General features: G+C 35.5%; 1 protein-coding gene across 1 annotated transcript in view; it reads left to right on the top strand.

The window, feature by feature from the left end:
* SMC4 (structural maintenance of chromosomes 4) overlaps window positions 1-24,921 on the top strand; it is a 38,834-nt gene extending 13,913 nt beyond the window's left edge. Inside the window, exons 8-24 of the mRNA XM_006742165.3 lie at window positions 1,637-1,777; window positions 2,538-2,688; window positions 3,924-4,088; window positions 6,074-6,307; window positions 8,306-8,491; window positions 9,728-9,889; window positions 12,238-12,463; window positions 12,542-12,618; window positions 13,459-13,611; window positions 14,795-14,921; window positions 19,454-19,643; window positions 20,675-20,819; window positions 21,126-21,299; window positions 21,735-21,917; window positions 22,066-22,298; window positions 23,019-23,202; window positions 23,647-24,921. Of these exons, the coding sequence (XP_006742228.1) occupies window positions 1,637-1,777; window positions 2,538-2,688; window positions 3,924-4,088; window positions 6,074-6,307; window positions 8,306-8,491; window positions 9,728-9,889; window positions 12,238-12,463; window positions 12,542-12,618; window positions 13,459-13,611; window positions 14,795-14,921; window positions 19,454-19,643; window positions 20,675-20,819; window positions 21,126-21,299; window positions 21,735-21,917; window positions 22,066-22,298; window positions 23,019-23,202; window positions 23,647-23,799 (2,884 nt within the window). The 3' untranslated portion in view covers window positions 23,800-24,921. The remainder of the gene's footprint in view (window positions 1-1,636; window positions 1,778-2,537; window positions 2,689-3,923; window positions 4,089-6,073; window positions 6,308-8,305; window positions 8,492-9,727; window positions 9,890-12,237; window positions 12,464-12,541; window positions 12,619-13,458; window positions 13,612-14,794; window positions 14,922-19,453; window positions 19,644-20,674; window positions 20,820-21,125; window positions 21,300-21,734; window positions 21,918-22,065; window positions 22,299-23,018; window positions 23,203-23,646) is intronic.
* Window positions 24,922-25,029: the final 108 nt, after the last annotated feature.

Raw genomic sequence — 25,029 nt, forward strand, 5'->3', positions numbered from 1 at the left:
TCTTCTGTTCTATTTATTCCTTGTAGTATATTTTTAATTTGAGTCGTTGAGTTCTGCATCTCTGGTTGGTGTTTTTTGTTTCTTTGTTGAGTGTCTCAGTGAGATCCTCTGCTCTTTTTCTCAAGTCCAGTTAGGATCTTTATGACCATTACTTTATCTATCAGGCATATTGCTTATCTCTGTTTTGTTAGCTCTCTTGCAATTTTTGTCCTGTTCTTTAATTTGGGACGTAATTCCTGTCTTTTCTTATTTTGTCCAACTCTGTTTTTCTATGTGTTAGGAAATTCAGCTATGCCTCCTGCTCTTGAAAGTAGTGACTTTATGAAGAAGAGGTCCTGTAGTGTCCTGCAATGCAATGTCCCCTGTTCACCAGAACTTGACACCGCAGGGATGTCTGTTATATGTGTTGCATGTGCCCCACTGATGTGGCTAAGCCACATTTGCCTTCAGTCCAGTCGTCTGCAATGGTTCTCTCTGCCTTTTGGGCAAGGTTTGTTCCCTGTGTTGTTAGTGCATCAATCTGGGGCCACTTTGGGCTTGAGTTGAATTAGACCAGGAATTTGCCAGAGATGCAATAGCACTGAACTGCAGGACACTTTCCCTGTTATCCGTTGAGCTTTCGTTGGTAGGCAGGGCCTGCAGCCAGACCAGATGTCTGCTCCCAGCCCACTGCTGGGGTTTAGTCAGACTGGTATGTGTGGTTATCTTCCCCTCTCCCCAGGGCAGGTGTCACTTTGGAGCAGTGCTGGCTCCTATCTGTGCTGCTTGCTGCTGGCTTGTGGCACCACTTTGGATGGGCTCTGGCCAAGGGCATATTGGAGGGGTCAGGACTGCAAGAGAATGGGGGTATGGGGCAAGCTCTTAGCAAGATAGGTGGAGAGTCTTGGCATTGCAGTGGTTCACACAGGGTATCCCTGTATCTAGGCTGGGAGATAGAGGAGGGATGGCTCCTGCCAGCTCCTTTGTTCCTGGAAGAATCTCCTAAAGGTGTCTGCCCCTCCAGCACATGCTCTGAGATTAGTAAATAAATTCCTTTCACATAAACCCCAGTTTTTCAAACTGCTGCTTCTATGCTCTATCTCCTTGTGGCTTTTTGTTGTGCTGTCTCTTTAAGGGTCAGATCTCCGTGTCCTCTTACCCTCCCCTCTCTGCCTGCTGATTTTTTTAAAAAGTCCCAGGTGTGACACCCCACAGATTATCAGAACTCTCCAAATTAGGGCCCCCCTCCCTACTTCTCAAAGCCAAATGTTATGGGGATTCCTCTTCCCCATGCCTGGGATTCTTGATGTGAGGGTCTGTTACTCTCCCTTTTCCATGCTTACGGCACCCCTCCCAAGGACAGTCCCATGGGTCCCTTTAGTCCCAACCACGTCTCCGCCTTTCCTACTGCATCTTCAACGTGGCTGGCCTCTTCTTTACATGTAGCTCTGGAAAGTGTTCTGTTCTGCCAGTCTTCATCATTTTCTGGGTTTACACTTATGTGGGTGTTACCTAGTTGTAGCCTTAGGATGAGGTGAACTTAGGATCTTCCTACTCTTCTACCTTTCCCTGAAGTCCTCGAAGTTGACTTTTAAGTATCCTACTTTTAGTTGGGAGGTGGGTTATGTATAAAAAAAATCTGATTTTTTTTTTCCAGTTATGATCTGCAGAAACGAATTGCTGAAATGGAAACTCAAAAGGAAAAAATTCATGAAGATACCAAAGAAATTAATGAGAAGAGCAGTATACTGTCAAATGAAATGAAAGCTAAGAATAAAGCTGTAAAGGATGTAGAGAAGTAATAATCTTTTGGAAAGTATTAGAAGTGTTTGGGTTGAGTTCATGTTTTTATGTGTGTGTGTGTGTGTGTGTTTATATATAAACTTACTGCCAGCACGTAAGTGTAATGCTTTTGCCAGCATATAAAATGGTTTCCCTTTCCAAACAGGAAATAAATTAATTGCCCTGTATCCAGTTGATTATTATAAATCGAATGTCCAACACTGGTCTTAAAATAGCAGAGGATGCTTCCCCCTAGCGGCAGAACTCAATAACACAAAACATCACATCAAAAATAAGCATTTAACCTGACAGGTTAGTTGTCTTAGAAATAAACAGTCCACAAATCTAATTGAGGTAAAAGTAGGTCATCATTTACTCTAGATAGGCTTTTTTTTTTTTTTAAGTCTTATCATGATCTTTCTTTGTCAGTATTCAGTGACACCAATATCTCTTACCTATGTGATTTTTTTTTTCTTTAAAATGAGTTTTACTTAAGTTTATGGTAAACTCTCGCTATACCCTGACATTATAGTTACTCAAAAATGTAGTATTTCCTGTCTAGCTTAGAAGGGCAAAACAACTCTCATAATCACATCTTAATGGCTCCCTCAAATTTAGTGGGAGGTGCAGATCAGTTTGAAAATGGATAACTGTAGGATCTTCCACCTCCTTGTAAGAGTTTGGTCACGTTTACAGCAGCAGTGTCCTAGGCAGAGCATAAAACATGGCTTTAAATGAATATCCAAAATAGTGACATAATTCTCTTTATTTGCTAGGAAACTGAATAAAATTACAAAATTTATTGAGGAAAATAAAGCAAAATTTACACAGCTAGATTTGGAAGATGTTCAAGTTCGGGAAAAATTAAAACATGCTTCAAGTAAAGCCAAAAAACTGGAGAAACAACTTCAAAAAGATAAAGAAAAGGTAGGTTTTAAAAGAATCTGAATATTAGATCTAATTTTCATTATTTTTCATGGATGTGCCAGTCCCTTATTTTTAAGAAAATGGGTTAGTATTCTGAATATTAAGTGTTTCAGCATTTATCTCTGAATGTGATTTTTTTTTTTTTCTCTCCAAAGGTAAATATTGGCATTCATTGGCCTTGAGTTTTAGAGCTTATTTTTCTGTGACATACATTATTAGGGAAATATTTACCAAATTAGCAATTCTATTTGATCAACAAAATAGTTTTCTTTTTCTTAGGGTAATGGTTTAAAGAGATGTTTTTGGTTATGTATTTTGAACTTTTAAAAATATTACCTGCCTCCTACAAAAATCAAGTAAAGAGTATCAGAGTAGGAGTTCCCTCTTGGAAAGGAGGGAAGGGAAAGCTCAAAATTCACAAGGAGTTGATTAGCTATTCTGAGACTTTAAAAACAAGTTCGGACCAGAATGCCTAATTTCCTAGGAGTCCCTGATAATGAATTGGGAGTCCTTCATTGTATTTTTCCAAATGCATTTGTTTACAAAATACTTTCTGCTCAGTATGGGAATAAATCTTGTGTGAATCAGTGTTTGAGGGTCATCATTTTGGGAAATATTGAACTCTGCTACTAGGTAATCAGGATAAACAAAATAACATGGATATGAGAGTAACCCTTAAATTGGACAGACTAGGGCAATTTATAACTTACAGAAGTATTAGCTTTTAGGCATCAAATGTCAATAAGTGCTTATTACCAAAAGGTATTAATGGAATAAGGTACTAGTCCTGCATAGTGGCTTTGGAAGGGTAACATGAAAGATTTTAGGATTTCAGGGAGGCCAGGGGTTATAAAAGTAATCTGCGGTAAGTTACAATATTCTGTGAAGGACAGTCTGGGAAATTCCATGTGGTCAGAGTGTATTAACTGGTGAAGAAGGGTAATTACAGCCTGAAAATGGAGCAGAAGGAAGAAAGACCTGATGTCCAGCTAGGGAGGATTTTCTTCCTTAACAAATGAGGAATTCATAGAATTAACTTTTCTACTAAACTGAAAGCACAGAAATGCAGTAAATGGTTAAAGTATTTGCAAAAGCCGGCTAATTCAAGTCTGATTTACAAAGGAAACCACAGATACTTAGGAGGATGCTGAGAAACGGTTTTAAATAAGTCAAATATTGATGATACTAGATAGTCTCAAGGCATATGCTCCTGTAAATTTATTTTACAATCTTAGGTTGAAGAATTTAAAAGTATACCTGCCAAGAGTGAGAAGATCATAACTGAAACAACAACTCGAAACAGTGCCCTTGAGAAGGAAAAAGAGAAAGAAGAAGAAAAATTAAAAGAAGTTATGGATAGCCTTAAACAGGAAACACAAGGTCTTCAGAAAGAAAAAGAAGTAAGATTCTTTATCAGTTGGTGTTTATTTTGGTGACTTTTTTTTTTTTAACTTAATGTTTTTGCGTAATAGTAAAAACTGAACTGCTGGAAGAATTTTGGACTTCTGATATCTAATGTTCCTAAAAACAGCCTAGACTCTTTCCCCTTTTTGTTTTCTACTTTCCCATTTTAAAAAAGTTAATGAGAATTTATGGTGATGGCAAGAAATGTATCATGTCAAATACTTTGTTATATGTCATTCTTTAAGTCTGTTGATTTCATCAAATAGTCTTTTTCGTCTCCTTTTAAGTTACCAAGAAAATAATTTAATTGGTTGACACCTATGAAATCATGGAACCACACTAACCACAGGTTGATACCTACCTTTCTTTTCTCCTGTAGCACTTGTATAATAGTTTAAAACCATGGCTCTTGAGTCAGTTCTCAGTTGAAATCCTACATCAATCATTTATTACCTCTGATCTTGCATGGGTTGTTATGTCTCCAAGTCCTCCTCTCAAAATGGAAGAAAATATTAACATCTTGTGAATCTTCGTGAAAATAAAATGTACACATTTTTACGTAAAGTGTCTAGAAATAATGAACTTCAGCTACTTTAGCACTTCACTAATAAAACGAGAGTGTGAGGTGGTCATATCTGAATAGTCCTTATACCTTACCGTTCAGTCTTACCTGCCCAACAAGAGTATAAAGCACAAAGCTTATCTGTCCTTGTTTATATTCACCACAGCCTTTGACAAAACTGAGGTTATTGAGTAGAAATTATAATAGTAATTGAGTTGAATTGACTTATATAAGTAAATTATGTGAGGCTTACATACATAAGTTACAGACTTCTGTACAAACTTTGTATACCTCAGTAAAGTTTTCTTGGGTTTTGTGGGTTTTTTTGTTTTAAGTTACAGATTTAGCAGATTCTCTTTTGGAACAGAGGCACGTTCTAATGCCGCACTACAAAACTTTACAAGTAGGATGCCCATGTGATAAAATGGCAGTAGATAACGCAATAGCTTTCATGATATAATACTTTATGGATACAGATTTTCACATTTGCTCATCTAATGCATACTGAATATTTCTATGTGTCTTGGCACCCTGAGTTAATGACAAAGCCAGGACATACATCCGAGTGTCTTCATTCCTCAACATAATATAGTAGCTGAAAACAGAGGTTCTACCACTTAAGAGTGATTGCATGCCTTGGAGCAGGTTATTAAAACTGACCTCATTTTCCTCAAAATGAGCATGATGATGGTACTTACCTCATGAGATTGTTATGTTAAAGAATTCATACATTCAGAATAGGCCTAGAACATCAGGAGCAGTGTGTATGTATGTTAGTGTTCATGATTTTCACCATCAAACATTTAAACTGATGATCTGATGACTTTGCACATAACCCCTGGTCCTGGGCCTATTCCCTTATGTGTGAAAGGAAAGGATTGAGCTTTTGTAAGGGCCTTTCATATGCCATTATTCTAATATATAGATCCTTTCTACACAGTCAGTTATAGTAGCCCATATTTTCTGCTCACTTTTCAAAAAATAACTAGTGTTGAGGATTACCTGGACTTACCTCTAAAATTTACAAAGATCCTCAACATAAATATACTTGAGGAAACTGCTGAATAGTCCTTATACCTTACCATCAGGTAAAGTAATGTAGAAAGACCAGGGATCTAGAGTTTAGACTCAAGTTTTTCTTCTTTGAACCACTCTTATTGTTGTTTTAATCTCCAAAATGAGCGTATTTATATCTAGTTCATTAAGCTCTTGTGAAATTAGTTGGGAAGAGACTTTATGTGTTGTGAGTGAACATTGGCAACTAGGCAAAAACTACTAGTCCAGTTCAAATTGTAAGAATTATTTTTATGTATTATGTTTGTAGAATCTCTAAAGCTGAATTCAACATGCATGGTTTCCATTTCAGCTTAGGTTTGAAAATGTATTTCAGATTTAATGGAGTCCATTATATTTTAACAGAGTCGAGAGAAAGAACTTATGGGTTTCAGCAAATTGGTAAATGAAGCACGTTCAAAGATGGATGTAGCCCAATCAGAACTTGATATCTATCTCAGTCGTCATAATACTGCGGTGTCTCAATTAAGTAAGGCCAAGGAAGCTCTAATTGCAGCTTCTGAGACTCTCAAAGAGAGGAAAGCTGCAATCAGAGAAATAGAAGCAAAACTCCCTCAATCTGAACTGGAATTAAAGGAGGTAAATCGTTGCTTCTGTATTTCATCAACCCTTGTTATCAATTTATATATTTATATATATTTTTTCTAATTTAAACATCTGAAGTGACTGATAGATTTACCTTTTTCATTTAGTGTAATCTTCCCCAAAAGACTGGAGTTAGTATTTCAGTATTCAGTATGAATTGAGACTATCAAGGAACTATATTCTCCCCAGAAGTGTCAAACAGTAAATAACACTGCTACTGCCACCATTATTTCCCACAGAAATAATTTAAACAAAGAAAATTTGTGTTTCCCTAAATCTAAATGTAGACAGTGTATGCAGGGGTAAATGAAAAACCTAAATATATCTGTAAGAATGAATATACATACCATCTATCTTAGTATATTTTTTCTGGTTTTGAACTTAAGGATATAGTTTTTTGTTGTTGGGACTGCATACTGTTTTAAACTAATCAGGATAGCTACCTTAGCTCATTAGGCATTCCCTTCCTTATCCTTGAGTGAATGAGATTTCTCAGGAATTTCACAGCTTTAATCTCCAGAGCCTCATTGGGTAAGATGGCAATAGAAAATGCTGTTTGAAGAGAAAATGTACACTATTTGGTCATCAGGGAATTTCATGACCAATTAGAATTTATTTATTTTTAAGATTTTTTTTATTTATTTGACAGAATGCAAGAGAGGGAACACAAGCGGGGGGTGGGGGTGGGAGAGGGAGAAGCAGGCCTCCCGCTGAGCAGGGAGCCCAGTGCGGGGCTCAGGCTCAATGCCAAAGGCAGACGCTTAAGGACTGAGCCACCCAGGCGCCCCGGCCAATTAGAATTTAAATGTAAACTTAAATTATATCTAGTGGCTACTTCTATCTTGCTGGTGATTCAGTTTATTTGGGGATAAATTATATTTATAACTTGAGCTTTTACTTGATACTGTGACTGGTAATAGAGGTAATAATTTAAAGCCAGGAGATAGGGAGAATGTCAGAAAACAAGTGGGTGCTGTAACTTAAGAGATTGAGAAACTGAGTTTGGGGTTTTGTGTACATGTGTATGGTTTCTCTTGTTGACAGCCTGACATTTTTGTATAGCAGTAATACTATTCATTTACCATGTTCTCTTTCATTTCAAAGCTGTGCATTTTGGGGGTGCATGGGTGGCTCAGTCAGTTGAGCATCCAACTCTTGGTTTCAGTTTGGTTGTGATCTCATGGATGACGGGATGGAGCCCCAAGTAGAAGGGGGAGATCCACACTCAGCAGGGAGTCTCCTTAAAGATTCTTGCCTTCTGTCCCGCCCCCCTCCCCATGGGCACATGTTCTCCCTCTCTAAAATAATCTTTTTTAAAAAGCTATGGTTTAAAAAAAAATACATATATAATAATAAATATAAGTATCTTTCATTATTTAGAATGTAAAGCACAGTATAACCATAGTCCTGCCCAGTAACCCATATTCTGGGTCCTGTACAAAGGTCCATTTTTGATTAATGTGGACATTAAGAATTAAGATACACTGGGGCACCTGGGTGGCTCAGTCAAGCGTCTGCCTTCAGCTCAGGTCATGATCGTGGAGTCCCAGGAATGAGTCCCACATCAGGCTCTCTGCTCAGCGGGGAGTCTGCTTCTCCCTCTGACCCTCCCCCCTCTCGTTCTCACTCTCAAATAAAATCTTTTTTTAAAAAATGTTAAAAAAAGAATTAAGACACACTTATGCATAACTATGTGGTGCCAAACTGGGATTTCCGCAGCCATAGCTCAACTTACTCTATCAAATCAGTATGCTACTGGAACCATATTGCACTTATGTTCCTTATTATTGACCCAAATAATTTATGTTCCTTTAAAATCGGAAAACTCATCCATATTTCAAACCCAGTCTCAACGGTTGCAAGATGGAAGTTTAGTTCTGGTTCAAGTATTTATTATTGGTCTTTCCTTTTTTTATGAGGCATTGCAACTGATTCTATGCTGTGGTTGGGCATATGCTTCTGGGATTCATTTTCTTCACTTTACACTTTTAGAAAGAAAAAGAACTTCAAAAACTTACACAAGAAGAAATAAAATTAAAAAGTTTGGTTCGTGATCTTTTCCAAAAAGTTGAGGAAGCAAAGAGTTCCTTAGCAATGAATCGAAGTAGGGGGAAAGTCCTTGATGCAATAATTCAAGAAAAAAAATCTGGCAGGATTCCAGGAATATATGGAAGATTGGTAAAGTAGATTTATTTGGAAATGACTATATATTTTTCTTAAGAAAGATATTGTAAATAATTTTCTTCCTTTGACTTAAAGAACTGTAATACTAAGTTATTGTACATGGAATAACATTTAGTTTTAAAAGACATTGATTTTTAAACACTTTGCTCTTCAAGCATGATAAAATTCTTTGTGGTATGGGTTATCTCATATTAAAAGGAAGTTTTTTCTTTTGTAGTTTCAGATAACTATCATTTTCGTACCAAGAAAAAAACTTACTAGTTGTGATAAGGAAAACTAACAAAACCACTTTATTCTTTTTTAAAAAAATAAGAATTTGATAAATTCTGTGTTTTATGCCATTATATTGAAGGTTGTGGCTAGAATGTAGGGAAATCAACAAGGGATAATATAGAAACCCAAGACTAGCAGTACTGGAGACCATTAGTGCCCCTGAACTTGAAGAGGGAAGGGAACTGTAGCCATGGCTAGAAGCTGGCCAGAAGGAAATGGGGAAAATATTTCAGCCCCATTCATCTCTACCGTGCCATCCCTAGCTGATTGATACCTCACATTCTCTAAAGCTAAAGAACCAAGGGGGCCAGTTAGTGTAGTTCCTTAGTCAGCCTTCCAGAGAAGGAAGCAGAAAAAGAATGATTTGTAAAGGCAAATGAAAATTACCCAGCATAGTTTCTTCCATGTCTTCATGTCAGGTGACTTCCACCTTATTTTCTTGGGAGATAATGTGATTCTATTCTTTTGCTCTCATGGAAAAATAAAGTTAGTCTGTGGATGCTGCTTCATGGCTAATAGAGAAGTAGGCAAATGTGTTTCATCAGGACCTATATAATCCTAGCTGGCTTTCAATAATTAAAAATTTTATTATTCTAGAATTTATTTTGCTTAAGCCATAGTACTTTTACGGTTGAAAGATTTTAAAATCACGTGTTTTCATGCAACAAACAGTTCTTTCATTTTGTGCTCATTAATTCAAATTCTGCATATCTATAAATTTTTTTTAAAGGTATGTTTAAAAACTACTCGTGATTGCCTTTGCAGAAGGGGAAGGTTGAGTGAGAGGAACACATATTTTTCATTGTGTACCCTTTTTATATTTTTTAAACCATGCATAAGTATAGTTTTTCAAGTAAAAGTAACAAATCTGTAGAAATTGTAATGAAATGATCCTGTGCCTAATTTCTTGCTGATTATATGCATTGATTTTTTTTTTCCCTTCCTCTTAATTATTAGGGGGATTTAGGAGCAATTGATGAAAAATATGATGTTGCTATTTCATCCTGTTGTCATGCATTAGACTACATTGTTGTTGATTCTATTGATACAGCTCAAGATTGTGTGAACTTCCTTAAACGACAAAATATTGGAGTTGCAACCTTCATAGGTTTGGATAAGGTGGGTATTCATAATAAGCTACCTGTAATTTAATTTTAAAGTGCAAATTGCTTTTTTATTTTGAACCCTAGTTTTTTTCTTTATAGTTATTTAGTGAACACCTGATACGTTTTGAGGATTATTTTTAGGTCCTGACGTCATATAGTTGAAGGAAAAAACCTTATAATACCTCTCCTAAAGAAATATACATTCCAATATTAGAGTGACTGGTAGTTATATTTTTCCCATTATCAGTAACTACTTTTAAAAAAACAAAACCAAAAACCTTTATGTAGATAGAAGTCACAAAAAATAAAATATGCCATTTTGAAGTATCGAGGTCAATGGGTTTTAGTATATTTATAAGGTTGTTAAACCATAACTACTAATTACAGAATATTTTCATCACCCCAAAAAGAAATCTACTCATTCAGTTACTACCTATCTCCCACCCCCCACAACTTACAGTCTACTTTTTTATTTACTTGTTCTGGACATTTTGTATAAATGGAATCATTCAATATATAGGTTTTTGTGTGTGGCTTAGATTTTCAAAATTTATCCATGTTGTAGCATATATCATCAGTTCATTCCTTTTTATTGCCAAGCTGTTCCATTGTGTGGATGTACCACATTTTGTTTATCCATTCATCAATGATGAACATTTGTGGTGTTTCCATGTTTTGGCTATATGGGTAATGCTGCTTTGAACATTGATATGCAGATTTTTGTGCATACGCATGTTTTCAGCTTTCTGGTTAATACCTAGGATTAGAATTACTGGGTCACCTGTTAACTGTTTGACTTTTTGAGGAACTGACAAACTTTCCCACTGTTGCTACACCATGTCCTACCCATAATTTATAAAGCTTCCAGTTTAATAGTCTCCACGCCCTGTGTGAAGCCCAAACATGGGGCTTGAACTCTCAACCCTGAGATCAAAACCTGAGCTGAGATCAATAATTGAACACTTACCTGACTGTGCCACCCATGCGCCCCTTTCGTGGTTTTGATTTGCATTTCCTGATTACTAATGTTGAATATTTTTTCATGTGCTTATTGGCCATTTGTTTATCTTCTTTGGAGAACTATTCAAATCCCTTACCCATTCCTTCATTGGTTTATTTGTCTTAGTTGTAAGAGTTTTGTTTTGTTTTATGTATTTTGTGTGCAAATCTCTTGTCAGATATATAATTTGCAAATGTTTTCTCCCATTCTGTGGGTTGTCTTCCCTTTCTTGATGGTTTCCTCTGAAGCACAATTTTTTAAATTTTGATAAAGCCTAATTTTTTTTTAATTTGGTTTATGTTTTATCTGTCATATCTAAGAAACTACATAATCCAATGTAAAGTTTTTACATTTAGGTTTTTAATCCATGTTAATTTTATAATACAGTAAAGGGTCTAATTCTACTTTTGGATGTGGATGTCCAGTTCTTCCAGCACTGGAATTTACTTGGCATCCTTGTCAGTCAATTGACCATAAATGTAAGGGTTTATTTCTGGACTCTTCATTTATCTGTAGGTCTATCCTTGCATTAGTACACACTGTCTTAATTACTGTAGTTTTGTAAAAAGGTTTGAAATCAGGAGTCCTCTAATTTTGTTCCTTTGTTTCTTTCTTAAGTAGGCTCCAATTCCAGCGTGGAGCCCAGTACAGGGCTAGAACGCACAACCCTGATATCCAGAGTCAGATGCTTAACTGAGCCTCCCAGGCACCCGAATTTTGTTCTTTGATATCAAGATTGTTTTGGCTATTCTGAGTGCCTGTAATTTCCATATGAATTTTAAGATCAGCTGCTCTGTTTCAGGGCGGGGGGTGGGGGGACGCAGGTAACTGGGATTTTGATGCAGGTTCCATTGAATCTGTAGATCAATTTGTGTGGTATTGCCATCTTAATAATTTTAAACCTTAACAGTCCACGAACTGAGGATGTCTTCCATTTATTTGGGTCTGAATCCATACCATAATGTTTTATAGCCTTTACTATACAGTTTTTGTGTTTCTTCTGTTAAATTCCTGTTTTGGAGGTTTTCTGTCCTAAATATGACATTATAAATGGAATTTTTAAATCTCATTTTTAGTTTATTCATTACTGGTGTATAGAAATATAATTTTTGTATATTCTGTATCTTACAGCTTTGCTGAAATATTAGGTTTAATAGTTCTGTGTGTGTGTATTCCCTAGAATTTTATATATCATCTGGGAATAGAATTTTACAGTAAGTCTTTTAAAATAATAGTAAAATAATACTCAATTATACAGATATTCAGAACCTTATATACATGTTCTTACATGATACACATGTATGTATGTTACATAAATGATACCTGAAAGAAATGATTTTTTTTTTTTTTTTTAACTTTAGATGACCGTATGGGCGAATAAAATGACCAAAATTCAAACTCCTGAAAATACTCCTCGGTTATTTGATTTAGTAAAAGTAAAAGATGAGAAAATTCGTCAAGCTTTTTACTTTGCTTTACGGGATACCTTAGTTGCTGACAACTTAGATCAAGCCACAAGAGTAGCGTATCAAAAAGATAGAAGATGGAGAGTGGTGACATTACAGGGGCAAATCATAGAACAGTCAGGTAATCATTTTTTTTCCTACCATTGAGTTTATTTAATCTTGTTAGGGGAGACAACTAAGTCTTACTTCTGTTCTGTAGGTACAATGACTGGTGGTGGAAGCAAAGTAATGAAAGGAAGGATGGGTTCATCAGTTGTTGAAATCTCAGAAGAAGAGGTCAGCATATATAAAATTATAGTCAGACCTTTTTTATTAAGCTTATTGATGTGTAACATGCATACTATAAAATTCAGCCTAAGTGAACTCAGATTTTAAGGTAACAGATTGAATTTTGTATAAATGACATAAGATGTGGGAATTTTTTTTAATATAAAACCCTTTAAGGCTCTAAAAATAAAACATGTGAATTAGAAAGTATATGCTCAACATATGTATCTTTCTAGTATTACATTTGGATCATATGGATATTTCATAATTTAACCACTCACTTATTACTTGACATTTAATGTTTTTTCACATAGTTATTGCTGCATTGCGTAATTGTTTTTTCTGTTTCAAAATAAGTATAGCAAAGACTTCTAATGAAAATTTCTAAATTTTATTTCAAAATATTTGACATGACCCCAAGTATATGAGAATGTCAGAATGTCTAGAAAAAACTTCTGTGTTCTGTCATCCTCTTGGAACACTGCACTTTTTTATTCCTTAAAAATATATACTTTGATGTTCTGGATACCGAACTTTTTCCAAAGAGATGTACCTTGATTTTTTTTCCCCCCCATATTTTGAAATAGTTGCTATCCTTCCACTTAAAAATTTTCATGGTGTAAAAGGTAATATATATGGCACTTAAAATTATCTTCCGCCTCAGATTCTGTGATGCGGAAATTAGTTTGACCATCTCCTAAGCTTTAGGATTGGGAATTGTAACTGGGTTTTTGGTTTTATTCTAGTCTTTAAAATCAGAAATTTTGATTTTCTTCATTCATAGGTTGATTTGGCTGCTAATCTGAAATGACTCTTGGAGTAAACTTACTTCACTGGTATTCTTTGTAGGTAAATAGAATGGAATCGCAGTTGGAGAGAGACTCTCAAAAATCAGTGCAAATCCAGGAACAGAAAGTACAATTGGAAGAAGCAGTAGTTAAGTTAAGGCATAATGAACGAGAAATGAAGAATACACTAGAAAAATTTACTGCAAGCATCCAGGTACTCTTGTCAATATTAGCTAAAACTGTTGGAATTCAGTAGCATTTGGCAGAAGCATTTTATTGTTTGCTTATAATTTTAGAATATAAAGGAAGAGGGTGGGTCTCTAAATGGAAGTCCTGTGTCTTGATTTCATTTTCCTGAGTACTAATGGATAAATGCCCTGTTGCAATTTTGCTCTAACCATAGCTATTCTTGGTTTTCATTTATACTCCATGGAGTCTTCCCCCTAACACCTATGTGAGCCTTTATTTTCATTCTCTTTTCAAAGTAGAATGCTTCTTAATTATGAAAAAGCATTGCATACTCACTACTTAAAAAAACAAAAAACGGTTTGCAGAAAATACCCACAAGATTATCACCCTTAATTTTTATGTATATGCTTCAACTTTTTAATAGAAATACTTAGTCTTTGTGTATGTGTTTATATTTATGGTAGATATGGATATATGCATAGATTTTTAATGAGTCATACTAACTTTTCTAGTAAATCGTGGTTTCTTTCCAAGCCAATGTAAATTTACTTTGTTTGCAGCTGCATTTGAGCATTTTGTTTGTATCACAATTTGATAAATGCTTTTCCATATTATGAATATTCCTGTTTAAAATACCCTTGTCAGGAGCACCTGGCTGGCTCAGTCAGTGGAGCATGAGACTCTTTATCTCAGAGTTGTAAGTTCAAGCCCCAGGTTGGGTGTAGAGATTACTTAAAATCTTTTAAAATAAATAAATAAAATATCTTTCTTAGATATGTCTTTATACACTCATCCAATTATTAACTTAGGTTAGATTTGTAAAATTATTACCCACTATGTGTACAGTGTTTAAGGCATTATTGCATAATGTCAAATTGTTCTCAAAAGGATGGTTCTGATTCATTTACTTTTAGTAGCATATGCAAGTAATTGTTTTTCCAAGTCTGAACACTAGGTGGTAGTCTTCGGTATATTGTAAATTTGCTAATCTGCACCAGAAAATGGCATTTTAACTTGTTTTTGTGATGAATTACAAATTTCATGTGTTTGTTGGCGTTTTTCATGTTTTATATTAATTGTTCATGTTTTCTGCCCTTTTCCTGTTAGTATTTTCTTCTTAAAGATTTTAAGTGTCTTTATTTCATTCAAAGTGTTTAAGGCAAATGTTATTAGTAAAAATATTGACCTATGTTAAAATATTTCTGTAGCGTTTATCAGAGCAAGAAGAATATTTGAATGTCCAAGTTAAGGAACTTGAAGCTAATGTACTTGCTACAGCCCCTGACAAAAAAAAGCAGAAATTACTAGAAGAAAATGTTAGTGTTTTCAAAACAGGTATGTTTAAGGATACATGCTTATACATGCTTGCTTTCTTTTTTTTTTTTTTGAGATTGTCAGAGGTAAGTTTTTAATGTTTGAAATGTTTAAACATAGCAGTTTATAGAATAAAAATAGCAGTCACATACTTCTGTGCAAGTCACTGCTCTGTTTCATGGTTTCTATTATTTCGTTCTTAAAAGGTTATAAAGTAAATACTATTAAGTACTTCATTTGACTGATAAGAAAACTTAAGCACAGAATGATTTATATAATTTGCCGAAGGTCATATAGCATGTGGTGATAGAGGAATTGAGGACCAAGGCAATCTATTTCCAGAACCCATGCTCTTAATTTTATACTTTATATATTTGGTGTAATCCTTACCCTTCAAAATAGTAGTTATTTTATAGATTTAGGAAACAGTATCAAATAAAAGCATACAGGAAATAAGTGGTATACACATGAATAAAAACAGTCTTTGTTTGAGAACTTAGAAAACATGTTTTTCCTTCCAGAACTTTTTCTTCTTGTATACATGTAAATATGTAAGTGTTCCACCAATATCATAAAGCAAGAAAGGGAATTCATAGGCTTATAGCCAGAATTGGCTTTGAAATTGAAGTTCCCTGATTATGTACTTCAGCAGCCCTGCTTCTCTTTCCATGTTGGATTCAATCAAACATAGATGTGCATCTTATTGCAGGAGGAAGGCATAATGGGTTATGATGACAGACCCCTTCCTGACTTAAAATATTTTAGCTAGTGACTCCAAACACTGTAAGCCTTTTGTCACATCCTCAAGAAAGACCCCTGTTATGGTTCATTTTGTGAGCCCAGGAGGACAAATACTGATTGTCCAGATGCTCCAAAAATGACGGTTTTCTTCCAAAAGAAAAAGAGATAAAAAGATGTTAAGTAGACACGTACACTGTGCACATTGAATATTCATCAGTTACCCATATTAACTTTTTTACTTTTGTGGTCCTGCATTTTTGTCTGAATTTTTAATATTAAGATATTCACTCAAGTAGCATCTGCTACTGGTTATGGCCAGGTTTGTTTTAGGTGCTGGTGATTGAGCAAAATGAACAAAATGAAGTCCCTCTATATAAGGACCTCACACTTCAGATGAGGAAGCTAAACATACTGCATTTTATACCGGTTGGTGCTAAGTGATAATAAAACAAGGATTAACAGTGCAGGGTATGGGAATCAGACACAGTGGTTAGATGGACCTCTACTAGAGATATTTGAGCAGAGAGACCCAACGGAAGTGTGAGTGCTAACCATGTGATACTTGGAAAAAGCAGTCTAAGATCATAGAGGGAGGAGTAAGTACAAAGGCCCTGAGGCAGGAGTATGCTGGGAGTCCCTAGGAACACAAGGAAGCCAGAGTGGCTAAAGTAATGGAAGAATCCAGATAATGTAGGGCCTTACAGGCCAGGTCTCCAAGAGAAATAGCCACTGGAGAGTGATGTACAGGGAAGTAGCATTATCTGACAGGATTTTTTTTTCCTTGCATTTATTTTGGATCTATATTTTGTTATTGCGGACACTTTGACTTAACCCATGCTCCTCTTTCCCCACACATACCCACAGTATTTTTTGTGACTGCTTTCATGGTACCTAGTTGTCAAAATTGAGAGGCCAAAAATGTATATCTGTGCCATTTCTAGCAGCACTTTCACAGAGACTGCAGGAATCTATATTTCATTCTTGTTTGAAAAGGAAGCCTTGACTTTATTAAGAGCCATATATATATATATATAAGCTTTTCTCCTGGAAATACTGGGTATTCATAGATTGTGTTAATGTTTACTCTAAAGGACCCATTTCTGCAAGCATATATTTAAAATTAAATGTTCCATTTTACATTAATTTAAAATCTTAAAAATATTTCATGCCTAGAGAATAAAGGGAGCAAGGTGGTTATAGAATGACTTCAAAATTACAGATTAGGGGCACGCCTGGGTGGCTCAGTCGTTAGGCGTCTGCCTTCGGCTCAGGTCACGGTCCCGGGGTCCTGGGATCAAGCCCCGCATCGGGCTCTTTGCTCGGCGGGAAGCCTGCTTCTCCCTCTCCTACTCCCCCTGCTTGTGTTCCCTCTCTCGCTGTGTCTCTCCCTGTCAAATAAATAAAATCTTTAAAAAAAAAAAATTACAGATTATATACATCACAGTTTTTCCCTCCTACTTCTAATAGACATGCTACTATAGATATTTTTTTTTTAAAAATGCACAGTAGATTACATGAAAACAAGAAAATGTTCTAAAAGTTGGAACCTTTCTAGGGATATTCTGGCCCATCCCCCAAGTGTAAGTTGTGGTTCCAGCCCCCATAGTAGCTGGTGTTCTATCCCATGAGTGAGCAGAGCATGCAGGCAGCCTAATGGAATTTTGATTAAGAGAATATTGACACTGTAAGCAAAACAGTTCATTCAGTAGAGTACTGGGGGTGTGGGGATTACTAGTGTTGGCAATATAGAACTTTTAAATGTGTATGTTTAATATCCTTAGGATAAAAGGGGGATACAGAAGACCAAAAAAGGGAAGAAGTTGTTTTGTTTTAGGAACCAAGTGGTGATTTCAGAAATATGAAAAAATGAATTGTTGGAATTAAATTCAATAGATGGGCTGAGGGGCACCTGGGTGGCTCATTCAGTTAAGCGTCCAACTCTTTATTTTGGCTCAGGTCATGATCTCTGGGTCATGAGATCAGGCTCCTTGCTGGGCATGGAGCCTGCTCAAGATTCTCTCTCTACCTCTCCCTCTGCTCCCCCGCTCCACTTGCTTGCTTGCTTTCTCTCTTAAAAAAAAAAAATATATATATATATAGAAGGGCTGAAAGAATTCTTTGGTGCTGTAGGACAAAAACATAGGAGAAATGGTAAATTATAAGATTGGGAGATTTGTTGCAATTCCAACCTACCTGACAGAAGAGACAATGGAGGGGAAATTAAGTCCTCATCCAATCCTGTTCTCAGTAAATCCTACCTCCTCCTCTGCCAAATGCCTATATACCTCTTACAGAAGCTTTGTGGGACTCTTTCCATAAGTTAGCTCAGTGTTTCTGTTTACCTTTCTAGATATAAAAATTCTTTTTTTAATTTTTTAAGATTTTATTTATTTGAGAGAGCACAAGCATAGGAAAGGGCAGAGGGAGTGGGTGAAGCAGGCTTCCCGCTGAGCAAGGAGCCTGACGCTGGGCTCTCTCCCAGGACCCTGGGATCATAACCTGAGCCAAAGGCAGAGGCTCAACCCACTGAGCCACCCAGGCACCCCTATAAGTATTCTTAATAGCTTGAACTCTTCGCCTTTTTGTCAGCTTTCATTCTTCCTATATTGTATAGTGATTAGAATTTATACATGATGGGTGCCTGGGTGGCTCAGTTGGTTAAACATCCAACTCTTGATTTTGGCTCAGGTCATGGTCTCAGGGTTGTGAGATTGAGCCCTGCGTCAGGCTCTGTGCTCTGTGCTGGGCGTGGAGCCTGCTTGAGATTCTCTCTCCCTCTGCCACTGCTCCACTGCTGCCCTGTGGCCTTCCCCCACCATGTACATGAACACACTCTCAGGGGAAAAAAAAAGAAAGAAAAAAAGAGAATAGAATCCACTCTGGCTAGTGTAATTGGAATTTATATAGTGCATGCGTGTGTTTAAGAGAGCACTGGATTGTTGACAGAATCATCAGGATGACTAAAGGAAATTTTAGGTTGAACAATGAAGAATAATTTCTAGAGCTATTCTAAAGAACCATCAAAGGATCTGTACTGCCTCTTACACAATTGGAAAGTCCTCTTTCAAATTGGGAAGGTGTCATTGCAACTACCAACAACAGGAGCACATTGCACCTACTGTAATTCACACTGTCCAAGTTAGTGCTGCTGCCTGACAATACTCACAAAGGTTTTGACTGGATACCAGAACTTCTAATGCCACCAATAAAAGGCAAATTTCTCTGACTGCTTGCCAGTAGAAATATGTCCGATATATCATGTATGCCTTCCAAATTATGTGAATTCTTTCAATTGAATGGCCCCAAATTATGTTGAACCCTAGTATGAGGGAATCTGGGAAATGTAACTTTTAGTTTTCTGTGCCACAGAGAAAAGTGCCAGTTCATCCTTTCTCCCTGACTTTGTTACAACATGTGAGGGAGAACTTTAAGTTAGGTTAGCAGAATAAAATAACCAGTTTTTCTTTTTACCACAGGCAAGTTAATAGGCACATAGTCTGAGGGTAAAAATCATTGAGACCAATAGTCAAGGAAGTACCTAAGAAAAAGTTGCAAAGATTTTTGAGAAGAACCTGAGGGCATGAAGCCATTAAGAAATAAGTGGGTTATGCTATGGCTAAGCCAGAGAATTTAGCCATGTGTGGTTATAATACCATTTGTTTTGAGATAGGGTATTCTGGTTTTTTTGAGATACACTTTTCCCCAAATGTCTAAAATTTCTTTTGCACACATCAGGTTAATGAATGAAGAAATTTACTAGTAAGTGATTGTGTGTGAACCTAGAAACACAAATTGAGTTTTTTTTATTTCAGAATATGACAATGTGGCTGAGAGAGCTGGAAAAGTAGAAGCTGAGGTTAAAAGATTACACAATACCATCGTAGAAATCAATAACCATAAACTCAAGGCCCAACAAGACAAACTTGATAAAATAAATAAGCAATTAGATGAATGTGCTTCTGCTATTACTAAAGCCCAAGTAGCAATCAAGACTGCTGACAGGTAGAGTATGTATGCTACCCTAACCTGTCATCCTCTTGCCTCCCTGTTGGAAAAGGGGTTTTATACTTAAATTTAATGTCCTTTAAACATTTCTGCTGTTACTTATTAAGCCTCTCTGGCATGTTTTTATCTAATAGGACTAGTAAAGGGAAACCTTTGAACATTTATTTATGATGACCACTTTTGTGTGTGTGTTTTAAGTGGTAAACAGGTATGCCTTGGCAAAGTATAGTTCCGTAACTACCCACTTGTGTGCACATAAAAATCTGTTTTATTTCTCTGGCTTAGAGTAGTTAGATGGTTATTAATTTAAGTAGATCTACATCTAGGAGAATAAGAGGCAAAATTGTCTTGGTAAGTTAGTTTTTAGTTAATTGGATTATTCCATTGTCTTTATTAGGTCTTGTTTTTAAATTAATTTTTAGAGTATTGGTATTTCTAGATAATTAAAGCTAAATGTGTATATAAAACGTTAAAATGTAAATAACTTTTATCTTAAGAATTTGTTATAATTTTATCTAGTTAAGTTACTCTAGGGTCTGGCTCAAAGGTAGATAAAGCACTAATAAGCCATCTGTTAGGAGCAGAAGATTGCCTAAATACACTGGTCAAAGTAGAAGTAAATTTTATTAAGGGAAAAAACGGTCATTGTTCCCCTCCTTGGGAAACACGTGTTGCCCTAACTGGGAGGTATTATTTATTTGAAGGTATAGCTTCATGGGTGTAGAGATTTAAGAATCTCCACAATCAGCTAAGAAAATGACAAGACTGTACTAATAAAATGGACAACTTGGCTTCATGGTCTAAATTTCATTAATTTATACTCAGAGTTTAATAAAATATACAACATCCCAGAAGTGTATGTATAACATAAAAATCATTTCAAGGATGGTTTATTTAGTAAATCATAAATTTTAAATTGTGATAGTAAAATCTCTCATTAATGTTATGAAGTTTTTTGGTAAACTTTCATAAGCAGGATAACAAATCCCTTGTTAGCACATTTCTAATGTATCATTTTGCTTGTTTAGAAATCTTAAAAAAGCACAAGACTCAGTCTTTCGCACAGAGAAAGAAATAAAAGACACTGAGAAAGAAGTAGATGATTTAACAGCAGAACTAAAAAGTCTTGAGGACAAAGCAGCAGAGGTCGTAAAGAACACAAATGCTGCAGAGGTAAGACTTGGAGGTGGGAGTGAATGGTATTTGAAGCAATTCAAGGATTTGGATATATGACATCAGTACTCAATAGCTTAAAACTCAATAGCTTAGTAAGTACCCAATAGCTTAAAACTTTTATAGCTATAATTAACATTTGTACAAAAAAAATATGAGTACTGTAACTTTTCCGTAAATAATCTTTTAAAATGGAAGGGGCATAGGGAGCGATTGCTAATTTCTTCATCTCTGTAATGTAAAAATACCTGTTCTTTCTTTCCATTTGGGAAGGTCTTATCTATAGTAGTTCTTCTTGGTTTTTAGGAGTCCTTACCAGAGATCCAAAAAGAACATCGTAATCTACTTCAGGAACTAAAAACAATTCAAGAAAATGAACATGCTCTTCAAAAAGATGCACTTAGTATTAAGTTGAAACTTGAACAAATAGATGGTCACATGGCTGAACATAATTCTAAAATAAAATACTGGCAAAAAGAGGTAAGATTACGGTTACCATTTAGTTAAATGTGGCTTTAAAATATCCTTTATGAAAGAGTTGTGTTTGTTTCTATTTTGTATTTTTGAGATGTTATGATTCTTAATTCCCAGAGATAATCATTTCTCAGGTTTATAGAATACATAATGAACAATATATAGTAATTTCTATATATAGAGAAGTCTGGGTAATGGTTCATTTTCACCCCAGGGCTGATTCAGAGATTTAACAAAAGGCTACATGAACACTTTGGAACACTACAATTATTTTTCTTGATGTTCTTTGAAAAATAATTGCTACAGAAATTAGCCACAATTCCTTAGTATATATTGTTTTAGTAGATAGGTAATTTGTCATATTGTGATTTGATTTTTTTAAAAAAACAATGAATTATAGTTCTGTGCCTTCCCTAACACTCATCTTAATTGAACTTTTAGATTTCAAAAATATCATTGCACCCCATAGAAGATAGTCCTCTTGAAGAGATTGCAGTTTTAAGCCCAGAGGATCTTGAAGCAATTAAGAACCCAGATTCTATAACAAATCAAATTGCACTTTTAGAAGCCCAGTGTCATGAAATGAAACCAAACCTTGGTGCCATTGCAGAGTATAAAAAGAAGGTATGAATAAACTGTGTAAATGACTTAGTCTGAAATTCTTTTTAGTCCTTAGCCTAAATTGTGAATTTTAATTTATATAATTAGCAGTTTTAACTCTCATCTCAAAAGAGTAACTGAATAGATGTTTTTCTCATTTTTTTTTCCATAGGAAGAATTATATTTACAGCGGGTAGCAGAATTGGACAAAATTACTTGTGAAAGAGATCAGTTTAGACAGGCATATGAAGATCTTCGGAAACAAAGGCTTAATGAATTCATGGCAGGTTTTTATATAATAACAAATAAATTAAAGGAAAATTACCAAATGCTAACTTTGGGAGGTGATGCTGAACTGGAGCTTGTAGACAGCTTGGACCCTTTCTCTGAAGGGATCATGTTCAGGTTTGTAATTATACTGAGTTCTGTTTTGTTTTTAGATTTTATGTATTTGACAGAGAGAGAGAGACAGCAAGAGAGAGAACACAAGCACGGGGAGTGGGAGAGGGAGAAGCAGGCTTCCCGTGGAGCAGGGAGCCCGATGGCAGGGCTCGATCCCAGGACCCTGGGATCATGACCCGAGCCGAAGGCTGACACTCAACGACTGAGCCACCCAGGCGTCCCTATACTGAGTTTTAGATTCTCTTGTTACATCTCTCTACATAATCTCCAAATTGCCGGTATTTTTAAAGGGTGGGATGTGAAGGTTAGCACTCCAGCTTGTTTTATTTGATGGTAAATAATAATTTGTTTACATATTGGCAGTTTACAGCATAAATTCTGGGCAAGCAGCAAATAATTTTACACAATATTTGTCTAGTTCATCTTTTGAAATTTTTGAGCCATTTTAGTTTAACATTAGGATTTTAAAATTGCAAAGCAAAAAAAATGCACTGGAAACAAGAATAGCAAGAAGTGTTCACTGGCTTACTGTTTAAATCTTAAAATTTTGGTAGGTGTTGTGTTCATTCTCCAATAACATTTTTATAAAATAACCGCAAAAAAGTTTAGATCTGTGAAAAGCAAATTAGAGATCCCCAAGGAAGATGGTAGAAGCCAGTTACGGAAAACAAATCATGAAGTCTTTAACTTTGCAATCTAAGGCGAGATTTTCTTTTAATTCAGTGTTCGACCACCTAAGAAAAGTTGGAAGAAGATCTTCAATCTTTCAGGAGGAGAGAAAACACTTAGTTCTTTGGCTTTAGTATTTGCTCTTCACCACTACAAACCTACTCCTCTGTACTTCATGGATGAGATTGATGCAGCCCTTGATTTTAAAAATGTGTCCATTGTTGCATTTTATATATATGTAAGTAATCATTTAGAGGTTTTCATTCTGAGAATTTTATAATGATATACATGGAATTCATTGACTTACTTTTGAGCTTTTCCCCTGTACTCTTAATATCATGTCCTAAGACCAGGTCCTTTATTTGAACTAAATATTTCCAATTTGGACAAGTTAAAATATAAACTGATAATGTAAATTAGTAGCAGAAACATAACTAGAATCTCTAGTCTCCTTAGATTTCTTTCCCACTAGAAGACTTCTAGGCAATCATGCTTCCAAAAATACCCAAATTCCTCTCAAACTCAAATACTGTGTCATGAATTACCCATGCTATCATTCCTGTTCATCTTAATTATCAAAGTAATGTTGAATTTATTGCCCAGAAAAAACATTTCAAGGAAGTTTAGATGTTTATTATGATTTGTTATTAATAGTTCTAACCTATTTTTTCTTTCTCTTTAGGAACAAACAAAAAATGCCCAGTTCATAATAATTTCTCTTCGAAATAATATGTTTGAGATTTCAGACAGACTTATTGGAATATACAAGACATACAATATAACAAAAAGTGTTGCAGTAAACCCAAAACAAATCGCATCTAAAGGACTTTGTTGAATTTGTTTATACCCAGGATTCCTTAAATTGAATCAGCATATTGTATTATTTTCTATTTGTAAAGAATTATAAATTATGTAAAATACATATTCCTAAACTGAATCATATAACTAACTGGCTTCTATTTTATGCTATTAGGAGACATGTTATAAAGTCTAATAAAATATTCTAGGGGTGCCTGGGTGGCTTAGTTGGTTAATAAGTATCTGCCTTTGGCTCAGGTCATGATGCCAGGGTGCTGGGATCGAGCCCTTTATCAGGCTCCCTCCCTCTGCCTCTTCCCTTGCTTGTTCGTGTACTCTCAAATAAAATCTTTTAAAAAGTACTCTATATACCTGCTTCTAGGAGACTAGGAGTCTGACCGTTTTGTAAGCATCAGGCTATGGAGAAAATAAGGTGCCTGGGAGGGTCAGGTGATTTGCCCTTAGTCCCAAGCTGTTACCAACAGAGTTAAAAATGTGTTAGTTCGTGAATAGTAAGTTCTAAACTATATCATGTTAATCAAGATGCAGCATACCATCATGGATCTCTAATCTACAATGGAAAAACCTGCCAACTACTATTGAATAAATTCTTAAGGTATTCTATTTACTATAATTTAATAGTTTAGTCACTATTACCCAAACAATGGGAACACTTTTTTAAACAGTTCTGAATTCTGCAAGATGAAAATTTAAATATTTTAATGCTTTTCTGTGTTTAAAACTTGCAAGAGGGCCAGCAAACAGACAATATCTGAACATGAATAAGATACTCATCAGTTAATTGCTTCATAAAAAAATGAAGTATGTAGGGGTTAACTTCCTTAGTATAAATGGAAATTAAGATGGAGTATTTGCCTATCCATTTGCCAGGACACTTTTCTGCATTAGCTCAGTGTTACCGTGTAACTGAAGCTGGCAACCACTTGGGTTCAAGAGGAATTTTGGTGTTGAATCAAGTCTTTGCCCTGGCTATTTGATTTCTAGATACTGATTCTAAGAAATTAAAAAAGTTATTAGCTCAATATTCAGCAACCATTGTTTAGGTACTAAAAAATTCCAACAAAGATGGTTTATATCATGTCATTAAATATGTGAATACATTAGCATGGACTTAAATAAAGCAAGATCTGAAACTCAAGTGTGGTCATTTGTTTTAAATCAAGATATAAGGGAAAAGTAAAACTATAATCAAGTGCTTTTTCATCGGTGAAAGCAGTGATTAATGAAGCTTAACACTCTAGTACTA

The sequence above is a fragment of the Leptonychotes weddellii genome, chromosome 1, assembly GCF_054177405.1.
Source record: "Leptonychotes weddellii isolate Sample4059 chromosome 1, ASM5417740v2, whole genome shotgun sequence".
Classification (NCBI taxonomy): Eukaryota; Metazoa; Chordata; class Mammalia; order Carnivora; family Phocidae; genus Leptonychotes; species Leptonychotes weddellii.